The sequence below is a fragment of the Maniola jurtina genome, chromosome 5 (assembly GCF_905333055.1).
Source record: "Maniola jurtina chromosome 5, ilManJurt1.1, whole genome shotgun sequence".
Lineage (NCBI taxonomy): Eukaryota > Metazoa > Arthropoda > Insecta > Lepidoptera > Nymphalidae > Maniola > Maniola jurtina.
This window is the reverse complement of record NC_060033.1, coordinates 10908736-10934204: the sequence shown is the minus strand read 5'-3', so window position 1 is coordinate 10934204 and position 25469 is coordinate 10908736. Positions and strand designations below refer to the sequence as shown.

Sequence of the window (25469 nt, the reverse complement as noted above, 5' to 3'; positions counted from 1 at the left end):
TTTTACCCTCCTACGTCAAAATACTAAAAGTCCGCGTAAATTTCGCAGATTGAAATGTCTGCTTGATTAATTGTCAATAGAGGGTCATGACATGTCAAAATTGCTAGTTTGAAGGTGAAATCGTCTAAGTCATTCGAGATGGTTTTCCTCTTAAGACTGCGTAGCTTTGAAACCGAATATATTAACAGAAATCTGGAAAACCACAGACATAGATACCTATTAGTTTCTAGAATATGTCTCCAAAATTTCATGGACTTTGGTTGCTTAATATTCAAATGAAATTGGAACTACGTTTGTATGAAGCGAGTGACGGAGAGACCCCTCTTAATCAAAGCGTCCGCTAACCCAAAGGTAGTGGAGTTTACGGTATGCGATCAAGACGCGCGACGCGAAGTCGCCTTCGTGCGTCGCGGTCACAGCACTGTGTCACAGCACAGCTCAAAGTCAGCAGTGCAGCGTATAGATAAACGGGGTAGATAATACAGTTCGCTCATTGTTTTACGCAACATCGTACAGAAGATCATATTGTTAAAATCACCTGAGTCGAAATAGACGATTTTTTTGTGTGAGATGATGGTGACAATATTTTCGTCGATTTATAAGTAAAGCTACCTCTACCTATTCTAGGCAGCGCTCCAAACGCGCCCTGGGTAGAGACGCCCTGAACAAACTTCACTGGGTATTCTTTTTAGGGTTCCGTACCTCAAAAGGAAAACCGGAACCCTTATAGGATCACTTTGTTGTCTGTCTGTCTGTCTGTCTGTCCGTCGTGTCTGTCAAGAAAACATATAGGGTACTTAGGCAGTCATGTTTGGCAGGTAGGTAGGTAGATCTATAAAGGAATAAATCCGAAAGCCGTGAATTTGTGGTTACATCATTAAAAAAATGTGTTTCAATTTTCAAAGTAAGTAAGGTAGTTACGTATATAACTAGGTATACCTACCAAGTGGGGTATCATTGAAAGGGCTTTACCTGTACCTACCTTTGTACATTCTAAAGCAGAATTTTATTTATTTTTATGCATAATAAGTAGTTTTTGATTTATCGTGCATAATTTCGGAAAAAATACCCGAGTAGGTACCTACATCAATCGAGATGGTCGAGGACATTGTTAGATACACAGTTACCACTAACTGTGCCACTATAACTATACCCTTTGGAGTTTGGCGATACCTAAGTATCTATCTATCTACTTATATCTAAGTAGGTACATAATCTTCATTCCTTCACAAAACTTTGTCTTTCTTGCAATTTGCTGAACCGCGCCGATACAAATTATAATGTTTAAAATAGTACATATCCGTCCACGAAGGACCATAATTACAGGCTGTAGGGATTTTTAAACACAACCAACATTTCACTCGGTTATTGGTTCTTTAACGTTCTCTAAAGATAAGAGAACATCTCTATTTAATCTGTTCTATTTTCCATACTAATCCTAATCTTACTTTTAGTGTAATAATTATAATCATCCCAAATTATATAAATGCAAAAGTGTTGGTTTATTGATTTGTCCTTCAATCACGCCGCGATGGAGCAACGGATCGACGTTATTTTTATATGGATAAATACCTACCTACCCATAGGTAGGTACTTAATCAAACAGCTGGAGAGTGACATGGGCTTCTTTTTAGTCCGTAAAATCAAAGTGTTCCCAGGGGATTTTTAGAAAACTTAATCCAGTCGAACGGAGTCGCGGGTATCAGCTAGTAATAACCTATTATTATAAATTTGAAGTTTTGGATGTTTGTAGGTAGGTATATAGGTAGTCTATTCCCGCCACAATGACTGAACCGATTTGGCTGGGAATGGAAATAGCTTAGGTAGGTAGGTAACTATACCTACTTACCACCTACCTACCTACCCGTAGAACTGGGCTACCAAAAACCCGGTCAGTGTTTACCTAATCCTGAACAGCAAACAATTATAGTAGAATACTTATTAATGCGCAAAAATCTATTTTGTAGGTACATCTACCCAAGGAAGTTTAAGAAGTTTCATGGGAAATTAATGAGATGACCGGTGATAACTGGTTCACCAATTTTATGAAGAAGAATCCGAGGTATTGATTCAGAGCTCTGACGCCACAAGCTTAAAATGGATGACTTACAAAAAAAAACTTAAAAATAACTTAGCATGCATGCTTTCTTCCATAGGTACTTACCATTCGGTATCTACTTCGGTATAGCAATTAGCACCTAGGTACCTAAGTACATAATGTTAATAATTGTTACTATTCTGTTAATACTTACCTCAGAGCTGTTAATTCTAGCCCCAAACCCGAGGTATAAATTAACAAGCGACTTTTTTCAGAAAAATTGTTTTTTTGTGAGACAATATTTTTTAAATAGCCTATACCTACCTAATTATAGCCTGAATTAACACATAGGTATCTAGGTAGATTTATTTTTATCTGGAAAAAAGAGCTCCAACGACATTTAAAAAAACCCTGTATCCACACAGACGAAGTCACGGGCATCATCTAGTATTATTATGAAAGCGAAAATTAGTGTCTATTTAACCGATTTTTTTAAAATTCTTTATACCTATGAGGGTTAACCCTAAAATACCTACGTGAGGTCAATCGCACCACAGAGGCACACTAAAATGTAACTTTTATATTCTGGAATTTGTTGTTAGAAAATATTAGAAACGAATGTTAATTAACACATTTATATTTATTCTAATTCGGCTAAGTGCCCATACTATTAGGTATATTCATAGACAAACATAGCTGTTATAAGTAGGGACCTACCTACAGACAGCGCTTCGCAACGCGCCGTCCGTCGCGTCGCGTTTCCAATGTCAATGTTTTAAAATGTCAGTTTTGATAGATGAAAACTCATAGTAGGTACCTACCTACCTACTTTGTCTAGTGGCGGATCACTATTCATAACCACTCAATTATTATAAAATTGGAAATTTGACAAACACTAACCAAAAATACGACAAAAATATTTTTGTTAAAAAATTGCCTTCGCTTGTTGCGAATAGGACCTACTTATGTGGTAAAACAATATAACATTGTACCTAGGTTTCAACTAATAGGTAAACACAATTCAAATATCTATGAAGTCCTATAAAAGGTGATGATTTATAAAGTAATTTTAACAGCAGTCATTTCTCAACATACCTAAGTAGCTGGTATCAGCAACATACCTACCTACTTACCTAAGTACAATCCTCATTACCTACCGGTTTTGTAGGTTGCATATCTACTTACTCTCCTAATGTTGTCCTTACCATAGATTTAACAAAATATGCAATTGCTTACTTTTTAGTAGGTGTTTATTAAATCGGCTTGGCTGGAAAAAGCTTTTAGGACATTGCTTATTGAAGTCTAATATGCATGGATGAAATATTTTTCTTATAAGATTACGCCTCAGAACCTATCCGTGATCAGATGTAGATATCCGCAAAATTTTGATAAACATCGTATAAATTATTATAAAACGTGACACTCATACCTCACGATGGCACTGCATGTAAAGGTTCATGCCGTATTATATATCTATACTAAGGCAAACATATCACAGAACGCACAGTCTATCACAAGCGAGTCAGAGTCTATGGCACCACGCATCGCTATCGATTCGGCAACGCCCGGGGCAGAGATCACAGAATCACGCGTACAAAATGTAATAATAATCGACCATCCCGCGGGCTTATCGGTAAACGACTGGAGGCGAAAAGGTTTTCGCTGGGGGCGAAACGCCGTGCGTAGCTGCAGGCTCCGCCCCGGGCCGGCGTCATTGGCCCGCGAGCCCCGCGCGGCGACTGCTCCACCTCCCCATTGGTTAGCGCGCCCGCCGTGGGGGCGCTGCAGGGCGCTGTGTCCGCGGACAATATTTTGACGTTTTTGTACCGCGGTGGCATTTCTCATTGAGGCGATTAATTGTAATTCTCCACGGCTATTGTAGGGTTAAGTGAGCAGCGTGATGTTTGTCGAGTGATTTTTTCAAAGTGTCAGATTTTGTAATGTTTGAAAGGTTTTTTCATGTTTGCATAGGTACGAGCGACGATGAATTCGCAACGCTTACGGTGCGCGGGAATCACCTGTATAAATTTCAAAGGTTCTTTTTAGTTGGAAAGAGGTTGCGATTGATTGTATGGCTTGCCAAATTTTGATATTACAATGGGTAAGAATACAGAGTAAACATTTTAACCTTGTTCGATTTTAACATTGCTATTTTTTGTAAATAGAGTTCCTTTTTATTATTTCTTTTTTGCTATGAAGTGGTTAAAGGTTCCAGGATGCGTAGTACAAAAAGAGGCTTTTTTGCGAAATGTTCATATTAATTGTTTCCGTCAGTGGAACCCATGGCGCCTGGAGGCACGACATGCGATGCTCGTCCTACATACAGACAGTATGTCGCCTTTATTTTAATTCGCCAGTTACAAAAGAACACTTAAAATGTCTTTTATAGGTAGAAACTATTTTTATAAAAAAAGCTTATTTCTGTTAATTCGTTTTAAAATGTTTTGGTGCGTTTACGTAGGAAAACATAAATTCCTACTTAGCTATTTATCTATTGACGTAGTAGGTAGATACTTACCGTAAAAAAATTATAACTTCATCTTTTAAAATCTCATTGGTCGACTGAACATAATTTCCTCTCCGCTCCAGCTAGGTATGGAAACTAGGCCATTAAGGCTTGGTTTCCACCTAGCTGGAGCGGAGGTAGCTACCACAGAGGTTTTTTAAAAATTAGGCACAGTTAAATAGCCACAGTGACAACCTTTATTCAAATAACAAAGTAAACAAATGATTATAATTATATTACGCCATGATTACGCCGCAAATTAGGGATAAAGCGAAAAGTTTTGAATTCGTAAACGCCAAACTTTTTCACATCGACCAAATGGTCGACACCTCGGGGTAGATATTAATAAAAGTATGTGTTAAGTTGATCGCACACTTCACAAGGCATAAGAGCATAGAGCTGCTGCTGCTGACGATATCTGTAGGTAGGTATTTCTATGGATCTGGCATTCAGTAAGTACTTAAGTAAGGTACCTGAGGTATTCCTGAATGAAATAGGTAAATGTGACCACTTTCTATATTCGTATCTGACATGTCTGCCTGTCTGTTTTGGACCTAAAAAATTAAGTTAAGGTAGGTACAACAAACAAAGACAAAGTGCGCTCTGGCAGGGGGGGAGATTTCTCCGCGTGTCCCTCTGACTAGCAGAGGGCACAGTGGACGAAGCGGCGGAAGGGACGCGGGCGACGTGCGCGTCCCAAGGTCGGGGGACGCACTTCATTGGTGCGTCACGGAGGTGCGGTGTTGGGGACCGAGCAGGTCCCCGGTGGAGGGTCTGCCTCGGCAGACGTCGCTGGCTGGGTCGCGGTTGTTTGCTTCGGCCGTTCCCGTGACCCAGTCGCCAGGCGACGCGCAGTAGCGCCGCTGGGGTTTAGTGGGTATTCCGGTCGCCTCTCGGCCGGCGAGTCCCACATACCCTCCCTCAGCTGGCTGGCTGCCTCACGGCTGGCTAGCTAGCTTCCGGGGGGGATGCGTAAATGCATTCCCCAGCGTCAACAAAAAAAAAAAAAGGTACAACAAACAGCTTTGAGTATTGCAAATTCTTCATAATAATAATTTGGTAGGTAACAGATATTATGGCCACTGAAAGTAGGTAGGTATAGGTACTTAGTGTTGGGGCATATTCTGGTACGTATACTTCACTTAAAATACCTAAAGAATTTTCTTTATTGTCCTTCGTTCATACGTCGTGAATAAAACCAGAAGAATCGGGAATCAAACCAGAGAAATGATTTGCTTGCAAAATAGGTAGCTAAGTAGGTACTTGGGGCGCCAGCCAGGTAACCTCCCAGTGTGCCTGGATGCTGCTGGTCCCTTTTGGATGCGTCCGAGGGGAAGAGCAGTGTTCGGGCCGGTGCGCCCCGGTAACATGGCTAATAATTTCTCTTCGGAGATATTGTTGGCTATGGCTAATGACCTGGCAGGGGGGGAGGTTTCTCCGCGTGTCCCTCTGACTAGCAGAGGGCACAGTGGATGAAGCGGAGGATGGGACGCGGGCGACGTGCGCGTCCCAAGGTCGGGGGACGCACTTCGTTGGTGCGTCCCGTAGGTGCGTCGATGGGGACCGAGTAGGTCCCCGGTGGAGGGTCTGCCTTGGCAGACGTCGCTGGCTGGGTCGCGGTTGTTTGCTTCGGCCGTTCCCGTGACCCAGTCGCCAGGCGACGCGCAGTAGCGCCGCTGGGGTTTAGTGGGTATTCCGGTCGCCTCTCGGCCGGCGATTCCCACATACCCTCCCTCCGGGGGGGGATGCGTAAATGCATTCCCCAGCGTCAGCAAAAAAAAAAAAAAAAGCTAAGTAGGTACTTCCTCCGTAGTAAATTTTTGCGTCTCTTATGACAATGTGCGATCAACTTTATACGGAAACGCAGGCGTTTCCACAAAAATGTAATGACGTGTAATTATTTGGGAAAGTTCGTTTTTCAATGTTCCGTAGCCTGAGCCACCGCTAATTGTAAACCGCAAAATGGCTCTTGACAGATGTTTTCGCCACACGAGTTTCTAAAATCACTAAAACTTTTAAATAATAAGAAGTCCCCCATGATTGACCCCATAACGCAGCGAACGGGTTAGGTAAGTAGGTAGGTAAACTTGCCTAGCAGACATCCACTTTAGTATTAATAATATTACCTATACATCTACCCAATGGAGACGGATTTCCTTTCTCTCTACTTTTTTTTAACATTAAATTTTGTGAATTTGTGGTTACATCACAGAAAAAATAATTAAAATGTGTTTTAATTTTCAAAGTAAGATAACCTACCTACCTATAGATACCAAATGGGGGATTTACCTGTACATTCTAAAAGAGATTTTTATTTAAGTAAGTATTTTTATGCATAATAGCTTTTGATTTATCGTGCAAAATGACGCAAAAATACCCGAGTACGGGACCCTCAGTGCGCGAATCTCACTCGCACTTGGCCGGTTTTTTCAAACTGTGTGTCTCTGGTTCTCCAACGAATCTCCTCATTTCAGAATTTGATCACGTAGAAAAACTCCAAGCATAGCTCTCTCTAAGTTTTCTTATTAGGCCGATAGTTAGCGACCATGTCTACATTTTCTTTATAGCCCAAAAAAAGGCTCAGAACTTTTGTAAATTAGGTCGAATTGTAACGGTTAACCAAATCGGCATAACACATTAACAGCTCATTTGTCAATAATTCACCACGGTGACCCCGGCCGGCATCTATTAAAAGCTAATAAAAAACAAAAATGTCCGTTCACTTTGATAAATTCACACTTTTTGTCTCGATAACACCTTTGTTTTACGCCGACCGATTTGTCATACCGTTATTTTGAAAACGGAACTAACGGATTTTTTTATGGGGAATGAATGACATTGATGATTGTGTTTTTGTAATCGATGCAATTTTGTTTTTATTTCGATCCTATATTACTCCGGAATCATCATAAGTTCTTATATTTTAAATGCGTAAGTGTGTTTGTTTGTTTGTCCTTTCTTCACCCCCTCACTAAGTAACCAATCGAGTTGATTTTATGCATAGAGATAATTGAAAGGACGGAGAGTAACATAGGCTACTTTTTATGCCGGAAAATGGAAGAGTTCCCACGGGATTTTGAAAAACCTAAATCCATGCGGATGAAGTCGTGGGCATCAGCTAAATAGTTATAAAATAGATTAATTGGATAGTTTGAAAACAATTGTGAATTCAATAAAATAAGATACAGCGTCGATTTAATAATGAATTAATCAGCTAAGTCCATCCCCTTTTGTAAACCCCCATTTTCCCAAAAGAAAACGATTGGATGGTTTGGGAGATATCTAATCTAAAAGTAAAGCTGATTGACTAATTGACTAACTGATCTCAACACACACACAGCTCAAACTACTGGACGGATTGGGCTGAAATTTTACATGCGAATAGTTATTTTGATGTGGACATCCGCTAAGAAAGGATTTTTGAAAATTCGACCCCGTAAAATACGGGTTTAAATAAGTGGGCATAAAGTAGTAAATAATATAGGTACCTGTATTAAGAAACAAAGTTGACTTTTCCATCCTTCTATCTAGTAGACTAGTAAGTCTGCCGTCCTAACAAAGAGTGCAATAAGTCGAGTTTTTGGGCAAATTGACTTAAGACCATATCCGTAATCAGGAAAATGAGCTCTATATTTTCGCCTTAGACGTCTTTTTTGTACCTTCAGTAGTTTCGGTTCTGTTGGTTATCAAAACTGCAATATGTAATATTACGATTTGTAAGTAGCTAATCATAACCGCGAATATCTCGAAAGTAGTCGAAACCTAGTTATTGCTCTCTTCGTTAGGACAGCAGAAGTACTTACCTACCTACTTACTTACATCTAAAGCTGGAAGCTCTAACAGTATGCTTGCTTAATATAAAAGGGCGATATTAAAATTAGTCTTCATTAAATGCATGTAATGTTTAATGCGCTTAAAATATACGTTATTTACGTGGGGAAATTAATGTTACCTAGCCATAATAATTATTATAATTAGTGTGTTAAACGTTTGCATAAGTTGAGCATTGCAGACATTTTTCTTAGAAGTGTACCTAAGGTTTGAAGGTTTGTTGATATTTCAAAAAAATAAAATAAGAGAAATGCTGGTTTTACATTTTTAGGTTACCAAGCCAACTGCTGGTTTTACATTTTAGGGTTTTAGGGTGCCAACGGGACCCTTAGCATGGTAATACTACTTAGGTAAGCCTTCCTGTCCGTTCTTTGTCTTTCAGCGGCAGCGACATAATATTATGTAGGTACTTACCTATGGGTAGGGACGCCCCGACTGCCATGTCGTCCTGTCGCGAGCTATACATACCTACCTATTATGTACACGGGCTGTATTTATCTCATAGAGAGTTGAAATTTTTACAGACTGTGTAGGTATTTCTATTGCCGCTATAACAAACAAATAATAAAAATTTCAAAATAGTTGTCATGTTAAAAAGTTATATTTCTTGTAGTAGGTAAGTGAGTAGTTACTAGGTACCTACCTACCTATACGATGCTACGGAATACGGATCTCTTCGTGTACGAATCACGCTCGACCGATTTTTAAAGAATATGAATTTACGCTTGAAATATCAATTGAATGAAAGGGTGGTATTTTTAAATTTCAGTAGTAAAAACGGAATCATCTACGTTGGTGCTGACTTATCTATTTTTTTGTAACCAGCTACGAAATAAGATTTAAGTAAAAATAACCTATTCAAAATACTTTATAATTGTAAGGTGCAGAACCCCGTATTAGAGGTCCTCTAATTGTAGCTCGAACATAGTCATTTGATGTTTTATGGCCGCCATTTAGCGATCAGGGTTCCTTGTTCATTGGAACATTTCAAAGTTTAAGGCACATTAATTAATTCATTTTTATATCTAAACCAGAATAATAATATGATGCTTGCGACTTCGTCCGAGTGGATGTAGGTTTTCCAAAAATCGCGTGGGAACTCTTATTTTCCAGGGCAAAAAGTATCTTTGTACCTACTACTTTACCTACTTATACCAAATTCCATCAAAATCGGTTGAAAAGCTAAGTAGCAAATAGACGGAAAGACACAATATTCCATTTATAATATTACTAAGTACCTACCTATATAAGTAAATTAATCATTATAATTTATAAGTACAATACTTAGAAGAAGCATAATATTTTACCACTATACCTACCTACTTAGATCTTGACGCGCCCGCGCCAGGGAGGTGATGACTGAATAGTGAAATCTAAGTAGTATTTTGATTGTGATATGATAGATATGGTTAAAGACCTGAAGAGTGACCATAGGCTACTCTGGACCGTCCCGGAAAATCAAAGAGTTCCTACGGGATTTTTAAACCTAAATCCACGTGGATGAAGTCGCGGGCATCAGCTACTAAGAAATAATTTATAGTATAGGTAGGAATAGGAACTCTTTGATTTTCTTTTAGCCTGTCAGGTACCTATCAGTATTTGTCTGCTTTCCGAAAAGGCGGTGGTCAAAATTTCCCTCTTGCTGATCAGAGTGAAAAAATCTTTCAGTGTGGCAAAGAGTACCTACTAACTACCTACTTACCTACTTATAAAGTTTTATGTAGGACTCATATACTTAAGTATCTCAAAATAGGTAGGCTAAGTATCTAAGTAGGTACGTCGGACGCATCTTTACAAGTTGATAAAATATTTGGTATGCATACTGTAATTTGGTAGTGACTAACAATATGGGTGAGGTACCAAATTACACTGAAGCCAGTAATTTGGGAAATATTCCAAGCATTTGTCCGTCTATCACAATTACTGAGCTATGTCTACGACAGCACGCGAGTCTAATATTACCATGTAATTTTCTTTAAGTGTATCGTCTAAATTAAGCCGACTATACACTTGGGGTTAAGCGGTGATAGCCTAGTGGTTAAAAAACGCCGGCCTCCTATTCCGGACGTCGGGGGTTCGACCCCGGGCACACACCTCAAAATTTTCGGAGTCGTGTGCCTTTTAAGCATCAAAATATCACTTGCTTTAACGGGGAAGGAAAACATCGTTAGGAAATCTTTATGCTTGAGATTTCTCCATAATGTTCTCAAAGGTGCGTGAAGTCAGCTGATTCACCAACGTGATGACTACCGCCAAATCTGTCCTATTCTGGGATGAGAACCGTGCTCAGTAGTTAGCCGGTAATGGGTTGATCATAATAATGATAAAACATATGGGGTGCATCAACGGTTTATCGATTTCAACCAATAGATACCTACTAGGTACATAACTTATGTATCTACCTATTGAAGATTTTCTAATGTTGGGTAGCTAGAATTTTTGGAATTCGTGATTAATATTAGAAACAATAAGTTTGATTCGCTATAATCCGGCAAAAGAGACAAATCCGTATGGTACAATGACAGCTGCATGTGATTAGCCATATGCACTGCTAGGCCTCCCTCTACTAAACATGCAGAAAAAGCAAGCAACCATGCAAGCAATTATGCACCACACTGCATCACACAACTTACTCAATATACGAATGAGTACGTTTCACTCTGATACCGGAGCATTTATTTATTTATATTTTTCATGTACTTACCGAAATTATTCAAGGGACAAGAATTAAATTCAATTCTGAGCATGCTCAGGACTGTGGGAGTTTCATGCTAAAATAACTCGAAACCTTTACAGTTTTCTTTTAGATTGAAAAAGAAAGGACATATCGCGTGCATGTTTTTTTCTTGATCACCATGTGAGACACCAGCATTAGATACACATACGTCATTTACTGGTGCTTCCCACTCATTTATTATATCATTTTATAGATGAATTTCATGACGTCCGCATCCTGGTAGGTATGTTGGTATGCGATCGCTCATTCTATCTTCGTTTTGTTAGGAAGGCTTTCAGACTTTCATATCGAAGCGAAAATATTGGATCGATTTTGTTTGTTTCATTAATGTCCAGTATTTTAAAATCTTAATGGTTCAATATTTCAATCAGTAAGTACTTAATTACGTACATAGGTAAATATCTGTAATAGACTACAGGCCCATGTTTAAAAATGGGTGGGTCATATGAACCACCAGGTGACGTATACAGGACGATATAAGAGCATAAAATAATAAGTTTCAGCACTATGCCGTCACTTGTAAGCTGTCCAACAGAGTGCTGGTGAGAATTGAAAAGTGCAGGTAGAGTGAGTACATTTTGGTCATATATTTTTGTACGGCATTTTTACCATCGATAGATCCATGAAAAATAATAAGAAAGCGCGCAGTGCCGTAAAAAAATGGTGCGCCACAAAGTCAGTAAATGTTTTGATTTTCTGACAATTTCCGGGGTAAATTTGGTCATTTAATTCTGTACGGCACTAGTTTCATACTGTTTCAATACAGCCTCTAATCCATTATTCCGCAACGCCGTACAAAAATCATGCGACAAGGGGAAAAAATTGAGGGTAGCAACCCCCTCTCTTTCCGTGGTCCGGGGGGTGATTTGAAACAACATAAAATTAATTTATTTTGAAAGTGTTTTATGCATAGATAATATTTTTTTACATGCCGTACATTTTCGTTGGTCCAAAGGTTTGTAGGGGATGTGGATATTATATACACACCCGTTCACTTCAGTTAGACGGCATAGTGATTTTATCATATTATCAATTGTTCTCTTCAAAAATATGTTAATGCCGTACAGTATCAGATGGCCATAAAGTACTACCCTTAAAATGGTAGCGTCATTTTCATCAGCCTAAAAGATATGGTCTGCATTAAAATGTACGGCATAATTTTTTCCTAATTTATTTATCTTAATACTATTTAAAACAAGGGAAAAGCGTAGAAAATTGCTATATTTTATTAATCTATGAATATTTAAACTTTTGCAATAATTTGAAAAATTTCAGTTTTTGTATTTATCTATAATTTTTTTTAGAACAGTTTCTTTTGAACGGCAATACTATATAACAATAGTATTTTACACTATCATGTTAAAAAAAAAGTTGCCGTACAGAGTCAAATGATTTTACAGCTTTAAAAATTAAGTATACCATGAAATTAAGATAATTATTGATACACATTCAAATGAACACTAATTTTTTTACGGCATTATTTTTAATAGTACTTTTGAGTGCTAGATAATGTTTTGGAACCAAAGCCGTACTTTCTCAAATCACCCCCCGGACCACGGAAAGAGAGGGGGTTGCTACCCTCAATTTTTTCCCCTTGTCGCATGATTTTTGTACGGCGTTGCGGAATAATGGATTAGAGGCTGTATTGAAACAGTATGAAACTAGTGCCGTACAGAATTAAATGACCAAATTTACCCCGGAAATTGTCAGAAAATCAAAACATTTACTGACTTTGTGGCGCACCATTTTTTTACGGCACTGCGCGCTTTCTTATTATTTTTCATGGATCTATCGATGGTAAAAATGCCGTACAAAAATATATGACCAAAATGTACTCACTCTACCTGCACTTTTCAATTCTCACCAGCACTCTGTTGGACAGCTTACAAGTGACGGCATAGTGCTGAAACTTGTTATTTTATGCTCTTATATCGTCCTGTATACGTCACCTGGTGGTTCATATGACCCACCCATTTTTAAACATGGGCCTGTAGTCTATAAATAATACCACCTCATCATCATCTTCGCGCGCCCTCTTCAAAACGAAGTTTGGCGGTCATCATATAAAAAGCTTACTAACCAAAGCCGTCTCTTTTAACTTCAAGTAACTGTCGGAGTCCACCACCTTGTTGTCCTCCTATTTGAATCCTTGGCGATCAGGAGCTCTCTTACCTTCAATTCTTCTCTTCATCACTTGTGTATGGGAATGAGAATTGGGCTTCTCTGTGCAAATGTCCAAAGAAAGCAGTGGACATCAGTTCTCTCACTTTGTTGACCGATTCCAGTAACTTATGTCTTATAGTTCGATGTGAAGTTGTTCCACATGATTTAATCTAATAAAACTAGTAGAGTAAAGCTTAGATTTTAACTTACCGACACTGTATTGCCTGGGCACGATGGAATTGTACCTATTTCATATTTGTGCCATTCCCAAAGTATAATCTTTGATAGATATGAATTAACATTATGATAATAATAATTTACCAACCACATAATAGATCAAATCAATCACAATTTACTTTCCAGTGAATCGACAATTACTTTACACTAAAAACGATGGAAACACGAAGGAAAATTATAATAATTTGACTAAAGGATCATATGGGCTAATCCGATAATCGTTTGCTTCAACCCTTTTATTTTGGAATTTCTTTTTATCGTTGATGTTTCCAGTCACGAAGGTAGAGCTTATCAATTATTGTCAAACTTAAAGGATCCATTATAATGGTCTTAGGTATAATATATCTACGTACCTACCTATATCTATCTAATAAATATTTTTCACCATGATCAACTCATCGCCGGGTCACTACAGAGCACGGGTTTTCTCTCAGAGTTAGAAGGATTTTAGCCATAGTCTACCACGCGCTGGCCAAGTGCGGATTGGCAGACTTCACACACCTTCAGAACATTATGGAGAACTATGGGTTTCCTCACGATGTTTTCCTTCACTGGTAAAACGAGTGATATTTCATTACCTAAAACGCCCATTCAAATATGTATAGCATTACATTAAGTATGGTATGTGGTGCTGGTGACGAACCGATAAAAAAATATTGTTTTACTACTACTTATACTTACAATACAAACAATCAAAGAAAACTAAAATAGGTAAGATTCTACTTGCGGCCATAACGTTCAAAGCAATTTAAATTGTATTATCCAATTTTATCATACAATAATTCGTCTTAATTTATCTATAAACACTTAGAGGATTATCTGTATAGAACGTTTACAGCAATTTAAGTGGAGTACACATCATTCGGCTCTTCGGGACAATTTGGAGCGATCTCTAAGACAATTTAATTTGACTGATTGATTGCCGCGACGGACACGCGAGCGTTCGAAATTCGAATCAAGAACAAAGGAATTTTAAAATTTTTGAATTTTGAACGGGATTTATTGCCACATAAATTATTATTTTTTTTCTCTTCAGAGCATGTTTTTTTAGATTAATAATATATTTTTTTTGTAAAGTGTAAAGACAATTTTATAATTTTACTAGAAAAAGTTTGAGTTTAGTTATTCATAATGTGCAATTAAGGAATAAAAAAAAAACACTGAAACATAGACAAGTCTAGAAAGTACCTGAGGGCTCAGTGGCTCAGACACAATATTCTCTTTTCAAAGATGGTTTTCATTGAACTGGAAAACTTTTTTGTAATCTAAGCTTGTGATTTATTACAGTACATTATGTAAATTGTATCAAAGTTTTTAAAGATTAAATGGAGGCTATTTCGCACAATCAACATTATTTCGTGATTTATAGGTAAACGCGAAAACATAATGGTTTGAACAAATTAGACATGTTATTTTCAATTTAAGAGCTAAATCACGAACAAAGTAATTTGAATCTAACTTTGAAGAAAAAATGTATGTATTTACAAGTAAATTTTTAACTAACTACTTATCGCATTAGGTTAAAGATAATTTATTAAAAAGTGAGCCTATTTTGTACACTACTTATTTCTACAATTGGTTAGTGTTGCTCCCACTATAAGGCATTTGTGGGTTTAGTCTAGATAGGCGAGGCGAAAGCCTAAAATTTTAATTAAGTATTGAAATTGGCTATATATTTTTCCATTTACCATAATGGACAAAAAATGGATGGATGGGTGACTAATTTTTAAGTAGTAGGTATATTAATATACCTAGGTATTAATACCCTCTACCCAAAAGCTTTTTAAATATACTTACAAAGCGAGTGATTTTTAATAGGTAGGTACTATTATTATAAAAAATAACAAAATGATAACTATCTTATCTTCATAGGGTAACTAACCTATAATTTTTTACGGGTTGCAGTCCCCATATTGTACCTACTTACGAGTAAGTTGCGTTCAAATTCTTATGCATCAATTATATGCAAATTGATTCTGAATAATCGGGAACAGGTGTATCGATGTTTCCGATAAGGCGAAACATCGGACGTCCAAGTATTCTTAAAACTTTCAAACGATTATTATGAATTAGTTATTCAAATTTAGTTTGCGTAAAAAATTTGATAAACATATTTAAGTTCAATTTAAAACTTGAACTGCTTAGTTACAAGTTACAGGTAGGTATATTATTTGCGATTTACAATAATGAAGTCTCCAGTGACATAAAAATAGGTATCTACTTATATAAACAACAAGACACGACCAAAACAAGATCAAGCAAAAACCAAGACATGAGCAAGACAAGACCAAGATAAGACCAAAACATGACCAAGACAAGACCAAGATAAGACCAAGACAAGACAAAACCAAGATAAGACAAAGACCATGACAAGACCAAGACATGACGAAGACAAGTCAAAGACACGACCAAGACCAGATCAAGATAAGACCAAGACACGACCAACACGAAACCAAGACACAATCAAGAAATGATCAAGGACAAAGGCAAGACCAAGACGTCTTGAAATTTGATCAGCTCAACGGCTTTCATAATCTTCTAATTTTAGCTTCAATTCCATATGATTTTTTGTAAAAATAACAATTTATTATCCTATTTTTTTCAGAATAATTTGAAGAAGCGTAACCAAGAAAGCTTTTGACTAATCGATTCAAAAATCCACCCTCTCGTGTGTTGGAGCTTATGTCAAAAACAAACTAAAAAGTTTTTATTTCTACAGATTGCACTAAAGATCAAAGATTTCGTGCAAATCGGCTCGAATTGAGAACGGAATGCTATTTCAAGCATCGATTCCCGCCAATTCTCGCCCCCCGTGCCATGCGCGGGGAATAACAACTCTTATTTTAAAGAGGAGGACAGATTCGTGCGTAATTTTTGTGCACCAAAGTTATAGTATTTAACTCGTAAATTGTAGTAGGTAACTTTACATTTTTGATTCGAAGTGGTATCTATGTGGAAGATCATTTTATGTAGAAGAATCTGCGAGCTCACTGCATTATTAGAAAATACCAAGAAAACCTCCACCATGTTATTTTAAGCTTCTTGAATCTCAGCAGTTAGGAATGGTACCTACCAGTAAGATGTGACTTATGGTTCTTGTAAGTTTAGATTTCATTTTGTTTTTTAATTATCAGGTTACCAAAAGCATCTACCTTTTTACCTACCATTTTTAATGATAAAATCGACCATTGCTTACTTATATCTACTTTTTAGTGATAGCACGTAGCTGATGATTTGATTTTATCATTAAAGTTCTTAGATTATCGTGAAATTAAAAGAGGAACAATGTGCCCGTAGAGTTAATAGTTATTTTCATGTGACGATTTGCAGAGGCTGAAAAAATTTAGCAAATGAAAGGAAATGTAATAAAAACTTTAAAAAAAACTCGTATATTATTAATTATTAGTTGAATATTCATAATAAACACTTGCATTCTACAGGAGGAGAGAGTGCAACTCATTAGTTTTTAAACTGCATATTTAATAGCAGTTTACAAGTAAATGGGCTTGTCTTTTTACAGCCATTTAAGGTTGTAAGTTTGGCTTTCAACTTGGCTTGGCTATACGCTGTATCGACATAAGCATTGGGCAACTATGTAATTAAAGGGATAGTAGGTTGGTACATAGAAGAGAACGCCCATTTTACTATACGCATGTTTGTAAAAATGTTATAGGTAGATAAGTAAGTAGGTACATGCATATACAGCTTTTCTATCAATTTAAAATAAAAACACGCGTTTCATTATTATGTGTAGATGTATGTGTAATTGTGTAATAACGCTTAAGATAAATATTTAAAATGAATGTTAAATGAGGCTATTTATTCGGCAAAAAATAAATAACCGTTAACTTTATAAATACCTACCTTACCGCTTATTTACTAATCGTGTAAAAAATCATAAAAATCAAGGCTCATGAATGACTCGCTTATTTCTTTCGTTAATAACTTTTCTCCTGAAAATTATAATTAATTAAGTATATCGTAGGAATTTTAGAAAATGGTCACATTAGTGAATACACATCCTAATATTAGAACATGGCATTCGAAATTCAAATTGAAGTAGTGGCAGGTGGCGTGGCGCGTGTCTGATTTTTCCAAGTAGGGCACATTGGCGCGAAAATGCTTTTTGAAATTAGAATATTTTCTTCTTTTCATAAAACCATATCTTATCTATAGTAATAAATCATATCACTTCTTTCAAGAGTCAAGTCAAGACTTCTCTATCAATGATTTTTTGTTTATTTGACCTTTAGACTAAGGAATTGTTTGACTGGTTATCATAGAGTTTGCCTTTGAAAGACTAGACAACAAGTAATTTGAAACGTTTTTTAAAAACTCGACAGCGGCAGCAGTTTGCACCATATCAGGCTACTGATTCGCTAACTCAGTGTCTAACACTGAATGATAGCCATCGAACTCATATTTTGACATATTACCTACTACCATAGATATTGGCACGGGGTTTTTTTTCTTACCATAAAGCTCCATTATATCATGGCAGCTTTAATGTTACTACCCTATGGGCAAATAAGTAATATAATATTATAGCTTAAAATACACGTACGGGGTTTACGCATTTTTAACGCCTATGAGCGCGTTTGAAAAAATGGCAGCCCGTTAGCAGGGTTGATTTTGAAAAAAAAAAATTTACTGTAAAGAGTAAACTGTTTGGTGAGCTTATTACCTAAATAAAAAATATCCAAAATAAAAATTAAGGGCCAATTTCTGTTATGCCGACGAAGTCATGCGATATGATAGTTATGTTTTACATTAATCTTTCAATTGAATTAACAGTTACCAATATAAAATTATCGCATTTTCTCAGGTCCTCCACGTATTATGATACCCCGCCAACAATACGTACTCCAGGGGTCACGCGCCGACCATTAGGGGGTGGGTAGGGGGTAAAAAATAGCTCTTTGTGCGCCACGTGGCCACTCGATACCACTACTTTATTAATTTTGACATTAGCTTGTTAGTGTCGAAGACTAATTATAAGGCATCTTTTAATACAAGTCGTAATGAAAAAAAATACGACTGCCCTGTCAAAAAGCGAACTAAAAAACTTTTCACATTTACAAAATATTTGGTCGCCATATTTTAAACAATTTATACCTAGTCAGTAATCAGTATCACTAGAGATATAGGGATACCCAATGCATCATAAAGGAAAGGACTTTTCACTATTTTCTCCCACGCAACAATTTCTGGGTTTAAGTAGTTTACCTAAAACTTGTTGTGGAGTTGAGACTACAAGAGCTCAATTATTTTTAGGGTTTCGTACTGGAAGGGTGCCAACGGGACTCTATAAGGTAGGTACTAAGCCTTCGTCCGCTGTACATCCTACAAAATACTATACTGTATACGTACACTAATCGTAAAGATTATTTGCTTTAGCGGTGAACGAATGCCTAAGCGTCTTTCATAATATTCTCAAAGCTGTGTGCAGTCTGCCACTCCGCACTAGGTCATAGGAGTTAGGTATAGCCACATTTTTCATGCAAAAACTACTGGACGGATTTGGTTGATATTTACAATGGAGATAGATTATACCCTGAATTAACATATAGGCTACTTTTTATCCCGGAAAATTAAAGAGTTCCTACGGGATATTTAAAAACCCTATATTCACGCGAACGAAGTCGCGGGCATCAGCTATTTAGTTATTCTATAATGGGACAAAAGTGTGTGTTTTAAAGTATAATTAATAAGTATGTATTTAGCGCCGGGTTATATGGAAATGCTCTTACAATTAGTCGAACTTCAAACCCAAATCATTAAATCCATTAAACTAATTGTACGGTTGCACACTGCTCTGCGGGAGGCTGTTAACACGTTGCGTTGGCACACTCGTTCTCGCCATGACACGATTCCATTTTGATTGTTTATGCTCATCAATTTTTATTTTATTTGACAGGTAGGTATGTTTGGATCAGCTGATGGGCTAATGATTTAGTAATAATGCTACACGCCTGTTCCTTAATTTAAGGTACATTACATACACGCATAATGAAACATATCCATCGCCATCGGTTCCAAATTGCTATAGGTCATAGACTACAAAGTAGGTGGGTAACTGTTTCGGCTACATAACTTACCTTACTAGCTTTTGCCTGGTTAAGAACCTACTTCTGGATAAAGTAACTTTCTAATGATGAAAGAATTATTGAAATCGCTTCAGTAATTTCAGAGTTTATCTATTACAAACAAACAAACAAAGCTTTCCTCTTTATAATATTATAATATTAGGTAAGTAGTACCTATGTATAGATATATTGATCTAGGTTGTCCTACTTGTTATCCTAGTGCCATACGTACCTCTCGCTGCTACCTATTTCCTAGATGATGAACCATGACATGGCAACAAAAAACCCAATATTAAATCGTGCACTATGATGACACAAAGTTCGACACAAAGGATAAATAAAACCATAAAGTAATAGATCTTTTACGTGGCGAGACGAATCCCGTCATTAGTTATATTAGATTTGTGGCCGATATGGGGCATGATAAAAAACCCGATAGGGTTCCGTAATTATAGTCGGTCGGTCCGCGTAATTTAGGGGTCTGTGACGCTGGCTAGGGTTCGCTTTGTGAATGTTTTTTGCTAAGCTTGATGGCGATAAATACGTGGTTTGTTATTGTTTATTCATTATGTTTCATTGGAATATTTGAAGAAAAAATAACTGTCGATGTCGGTTAGCGCTCTGCCTGCGTGGATTCTTTAAATTTTTGCAGTACATAAATGCATTAGGTAGGTACATCTATACTAATATTATAAAGAGGAAACCTTTGTATTTTTGTATGTTTGTATTGAATAGGCTCAAAAACTACTGGACCGATTTCAAAATTTCTTTTACCATTACTTAGAGGGATTCTTCCGAATCCGTATAGGCTATATTTTATCCCGGAAAATAGAAAAAATAAATGTCCACCCGTGCGAAGCCGGGGCGGGTCGCTAGTACCTAATAATATTACGTACATCAGGTAAGTAGCTACGTATCTACTACATATTTTCACCAGATTATGGCAAAGCCAAAAGGAAGGATTATGATTTTTAATTTTTTATACAACCTGTCTAGCAAAGTTAGCATAGGTACCTACTTAATGTATCTAAGCAACATATCTTATACTACTCGTAGGTACCTACTTAGGTAAATAGTAACTGTTTTTGACGTTTCTATCCACATACAAACTCGCAAAAGTTTGTATGTGGATAAGACTTTTTGTGTAAGTAAACCTACCTAAATATTTCGAGTTTCATGCATTTAGATTTATTTATTACTTACTTATTAAAAATACCCAATAGTATTCGTACAGTTTTAAAATATTAAGTATCAGATGTTAAAACAAAAATCGCTCAATTAGTGTGAGCTGGACTCGCACACGAAGGGTTCGGCCGTACCATGGTACAAGAAATAATACTTTTAAATTTTTTAAGAAACCATGTCGCCATGCCAGCCATGAAAAATTCAAAATATTTTTATTCATTTAAACTTTTACAATTGCTTTTGAATCGAAAAAATAATCTACCACTGGTTCGGAATGCCGTCCTACCGAGAAGAACCAGCAAGAAACTCGGCGGTTGCTCTTTTCAAGTGTTTAATTTACAATAATATGCCCTACTGTAGGTACTTACTATACAAGCAATTGCAGCCCCGCGTATTTCTAGAGCAAGTCAAATCCATGTTTTTTGTCATTTACATAATAATATCTCTTGTTAAAGCGGCTATACTTAGATATAATTCTGTGAAAATTGCAACTCTCTACCTATCACGGTTCACGAGATACAACCAATTGACAGACAGACAGATGGACGGGCACTGGAGCCTTAGAAATAAGGTTCCGTTGGCACCCTTCGGGTACGGAACCCTAAAAAGGATTCAAGTTCTTCACAAAAAGAAAGATATAAAAACTTATTTATCATAGCAAGCTGGTAAGGTCATCGTGTTCGTTTTTCGAACTTGAAAAAAAATAAAAGAGGTCTTTTTCAAGAGTGCGGTCCGGTGAAATTGTCTATGGGCGGCAGGGCCGGGTCATTTATCGTGACGGCCCGAGGCCTGTGCTTACGTTCTGCGACTCGGCCGACTATTGGACTATTACCTCGAATGGCTTGAATGTGGAGTAAAGTATACCTTACTTTTGTTTTATCTGTACTTGTATCGGTAAATTGTGCTCCGTTGCAGATGAATCTAGAAATGTAAGACACACAAACGGCAGATACCTACCTACTTAGTAGCTACCTACTACCTATAAAACGCAAGATTTTTATTCAAATACTTTTACATTTGATTCGTCAAAAGAATTTAGGTACGTCTGGTTCGGAATGTCTTTCCTACCGAGACGAATCAGAACAGCAGAGAAAGATTGCTCGGAGGAAAGAAGAAACTCGACGGTTGCTCCTTTCAAATACTTATCTATTCAATTTACAATAATACAGAGTAAAAGAGGATACTTTGTACCTATTTTATTATTTAACGTATGCAAGGAAGTGCTACTCATTATAAGTACTTACCTACTTATTTACATATTTTAATTTAATATTAGGAAATGATCGTGAAAGCTTTTGTCATAATAATTATAAATATGCATCTAACACTCATAAATATTTAGATGTCTAATGTCTATATAATGTAAAAGTTTATCGTAATAATATGCAAGTACTTGGTTAGAACCAGAGTCAGATTTTTTTATAAAATGAGTTATAAAATGATAATTTTATATTTCAATGATATATAATGACGTTTTAATGAAGCTTTTCTTATTATTTGCTACTTGCCACAAATGTTTACGCAGATTTAGAAGTTTCATAGGAGATAACTGAGCAAAATTACAGAGCTGTAGTTTGACACTCCATCTAACCTCGCGTATTATTCTCCTTATTTACTGTCCTCCCAACAGCTGCCATCATTCAGGCGATTCAATAAAGGCTGCTTTTAAAACAAAAGCGGTGCGTAGAAAAGCGCTCGTGATGGCTTCAGGCTGTACAATCTGCCACTTCGGTAACTCTGCGCTACAGTGTGGACACAGATTATGAGCAAATGTAGACGTGACACTGCTAAATTCTGCGTTATACAAGAGCTAATTCCTCGATCTAATGAGAGGGCTTACCCATTCTATATCTTAGAGCAAAACGAAATAGAGCCTCGATAGCTCAACGGTTGAGGAGCGGAGCGAGTTCCGAAAGGTCGGCGGTTCAAACCCCACCCTTTGCACTATTGTAGTAGTCGTACCTACTCCTGGCACAAGCTTTACGCTTAATTGGAGGGGAAAGGGGAGTATTAGTTATGATTAGCATGGCTAATAAAATAATGTATCTAATAATAAATCGTCCTCGTGAAATGTTCTTAAATTTTAATAGAAGTTTTTCCTCTTAATTTAAATGGAAGGAGAAGGAATTTCAATATGGTTTCTTTAGAAGCCGCATTGAAATATGAAATTATACTTATGCACACACATTACCTACTTACGTGGATTGTGACTTCGTTTGCACAGAAATTATCCTATCAAAAGAAACCCGAAATGGCAAAATTAATTAAGACGAAAATTTACAATAAATTGGCTCTCCTCTTCTGTAACAAGGTTTACGCGATTTATTTACCTAACCAACTAAAATTCCTACTTTAAAAATGAAAATAGATGTTGACGAAGTTACGAGCACTAAGTCAAAATCGTGGAAAAATTGTGATGAAACCTTTCATAGAATCATCCACTTTGATATCTAATTGTTCTTCACCAGTTCAGAGATTTTAATAAAAATGTTGCTTTTATTATCAATTTTACTAAAACATTCTATTATATTTATTTTTAGGTACCTATAGATTATGATGATACCTACTGCCTGAAAATCATCATTGATTTTATTTAAGTAAAACGTCAATAATATGACAAAAATTTAAAATTCTTCATTAAGTATGCACCATGGGCCAGATGATACCCATCTTAATATTTACGTACTCTTTGACTTTTCTTGGCTGAAGCAAAATTCTTGAATAATCAACATTAATCTTTACTATACCTTTATTACATAAACATAGAGCATAAAATCCCCTATCAAGTATGCATTAAGCTGCAGTTGTAAATTGTGAAAAATATTGTAGGCGTGATTTGAATGGCAGGTGTGTGGTATTCAATGTTATACCTACGCAGATCCTCCAGTTGGTAATGGTAGTATAATAAGATATAGGGAAATGAATGCTGGCTGCATTATTTTAATATGTACATACCTATCTACCATAGACAACATAATTGCTATTGACTATGTAGATTGTAGACTGTTTAAAATAGAAGCTAACGAATTTATATTATGTACCTATCTACATATTGTACTTAATATAGTTTTTTTTACGTAGAAAGTTCCTTTGTCTACGAAAGAGTTCAAGAAGTTTTAAAAACAGAAAATTATTTACCAACTTAATGTACCAAATTAGGTAGTAATTTTGGTAGGTAGGTAAATGATTTACCCACATTTAATAAAAGAATAAATCTTTTACAACTTTTCCATTCAGTTTTAAGTTTTCGACATGAATTCGTAACAATACAAATGATCTCTTAATTTATTCACCCTTTGAAAATTATACAAACAACAGTTAAAAAACAGTACGATAAAGAACTCATTTACACGCCATATTAGCCGGGAAATGAGACGTAAAAAAGACCTTTTATTTTTGTGTACTTGGGAAAATGATTTTGAACTTTATACACTACACAATAATGTTTAATAGATAAGCAAAATTATTGGTTCGTGTGGAGAACGATAGGCAATTTGAACAAATGTCACTCGTCATGGAGATCCCAATTGAACTGTCTGATTTGGAGGGAAATAATCACAACTGTGCATTATCTTGATATAAATTGCGTTTCTGTGGTTTTGGATGTAGGTAGGTAGGTATACCTAAGCCATTGAAATAAATGTATATACCTAGGTACAATACTATCTATCCATAAAGAGATCGTTGGTACAAACGGCAAATATAATATTTGTTATTTATAACGATAGGAATTTAGTACTACGTATTTTATTTATCCTTTGTCCTTGCCTGAATTATTCATGGTGATGATTCGTTATACTTATACACTAAAATGTAGAAGGTAGAGCTTCTATGATTTCCGAGTTTATTTATCTTAAATAAACCCGGAATACCCGCATATTACGAAAATGGATAAAACAATAATAAAAGTTTCAATTACTGTCTCATTGTAATTACCAATTTGCTTTAAAACCCAACACACAAAAAGCGCGGCTTTTAATTTTTAATTTAAATGACTCTATCGTCGACTAAACGAACACACCCGAGAGGGTCCGAACTCATTTCGCGCCCAATTTGAGCGCGATTAAAAACAAATTTCTATCAGAATGCATTCGTGTTTTAATAGGGCTGCAATAATTTATGATGACGTTAGTTATCGATAAAAACATCCGATGATTTACGCACTAATCTGTATAGCCTTCATTCACGAATTTTATAATTGTAATAAATTGGTTTATTCACATAAATTAGTCCTTTGACCGCCGCTGTAATGGATTACACCATAATATACCACAGATATATTATAAGTAGATATCCATACTTACCTATGGTTTAATTTAATGCTGAAAATGATTCAATGAGATATTTAATTACATAAATTATGTAATGAACGTAAATAATTTTAATCTAAGTCTTATATTTTATGATGGCTTGAGGCGCTTACGTCGTAGTTAGTTGCCTATAAAACTTTCGTCATTTAACTAAAGTTCAAATATTAAATTATAGAGTTCATTCACCAACAAATCATAAAATAAACAATATAAATTAGTCTGTAAAAACATAAAATCTCTAAACTGAACGGTACTAAGTTCATAATTGCTCAGTGGGCTTTCGACTTTAATTTTACAAAGATAGCTTGCATCGCTGGACGAAATAGCTACCTACTTTTATCCCGGAAAATTAAGGATTTCCCACGGAATTTTAAAC

General features: G+C 36.3%; 1 protein-coding gene and 1 long non-coding RNA gene across 4 annotated transcripts in view; one reads left to right on the top strand and one right to left on the bottom strand.

The window, feature by feature from the left end:
* Positions 1-3723, bottom strand: part of LOC123865246 (transcription factor AP-2-epsilon) — an 80279-nt gene extending 76556 nt beyond the window's left edge. For all 3 annotated transcript variants that reach the window (XR_006795945.1, XM_045906189.1, XM_045906190.1), the window contains exon 1: positions 3468-3723. Coding sequence is in view for 1 of the 3 variants with exons in the window: in XM_045906190.1 (XP_045762146.1) it covers positions 3468-3497 (30 nt within the window). In the remaining 2 variants the exon portion in view is untranslated. The remainder of the gene's footprint in view (positions 1-3467) is intronic.
* On the top strand, positions 1754-19754 carry LOC123865271. Its single transcript, XR_006795951.1, has 3 exons — positions 1754-1765; positions 9953-9955; positions 19635-19754. It is a non-coding gene; the product is annotated as an uncharacterized LOC123865271 (long non-coding RNA).
* Positions 19755-25469: the final 5715 nt, after the last annotated feature.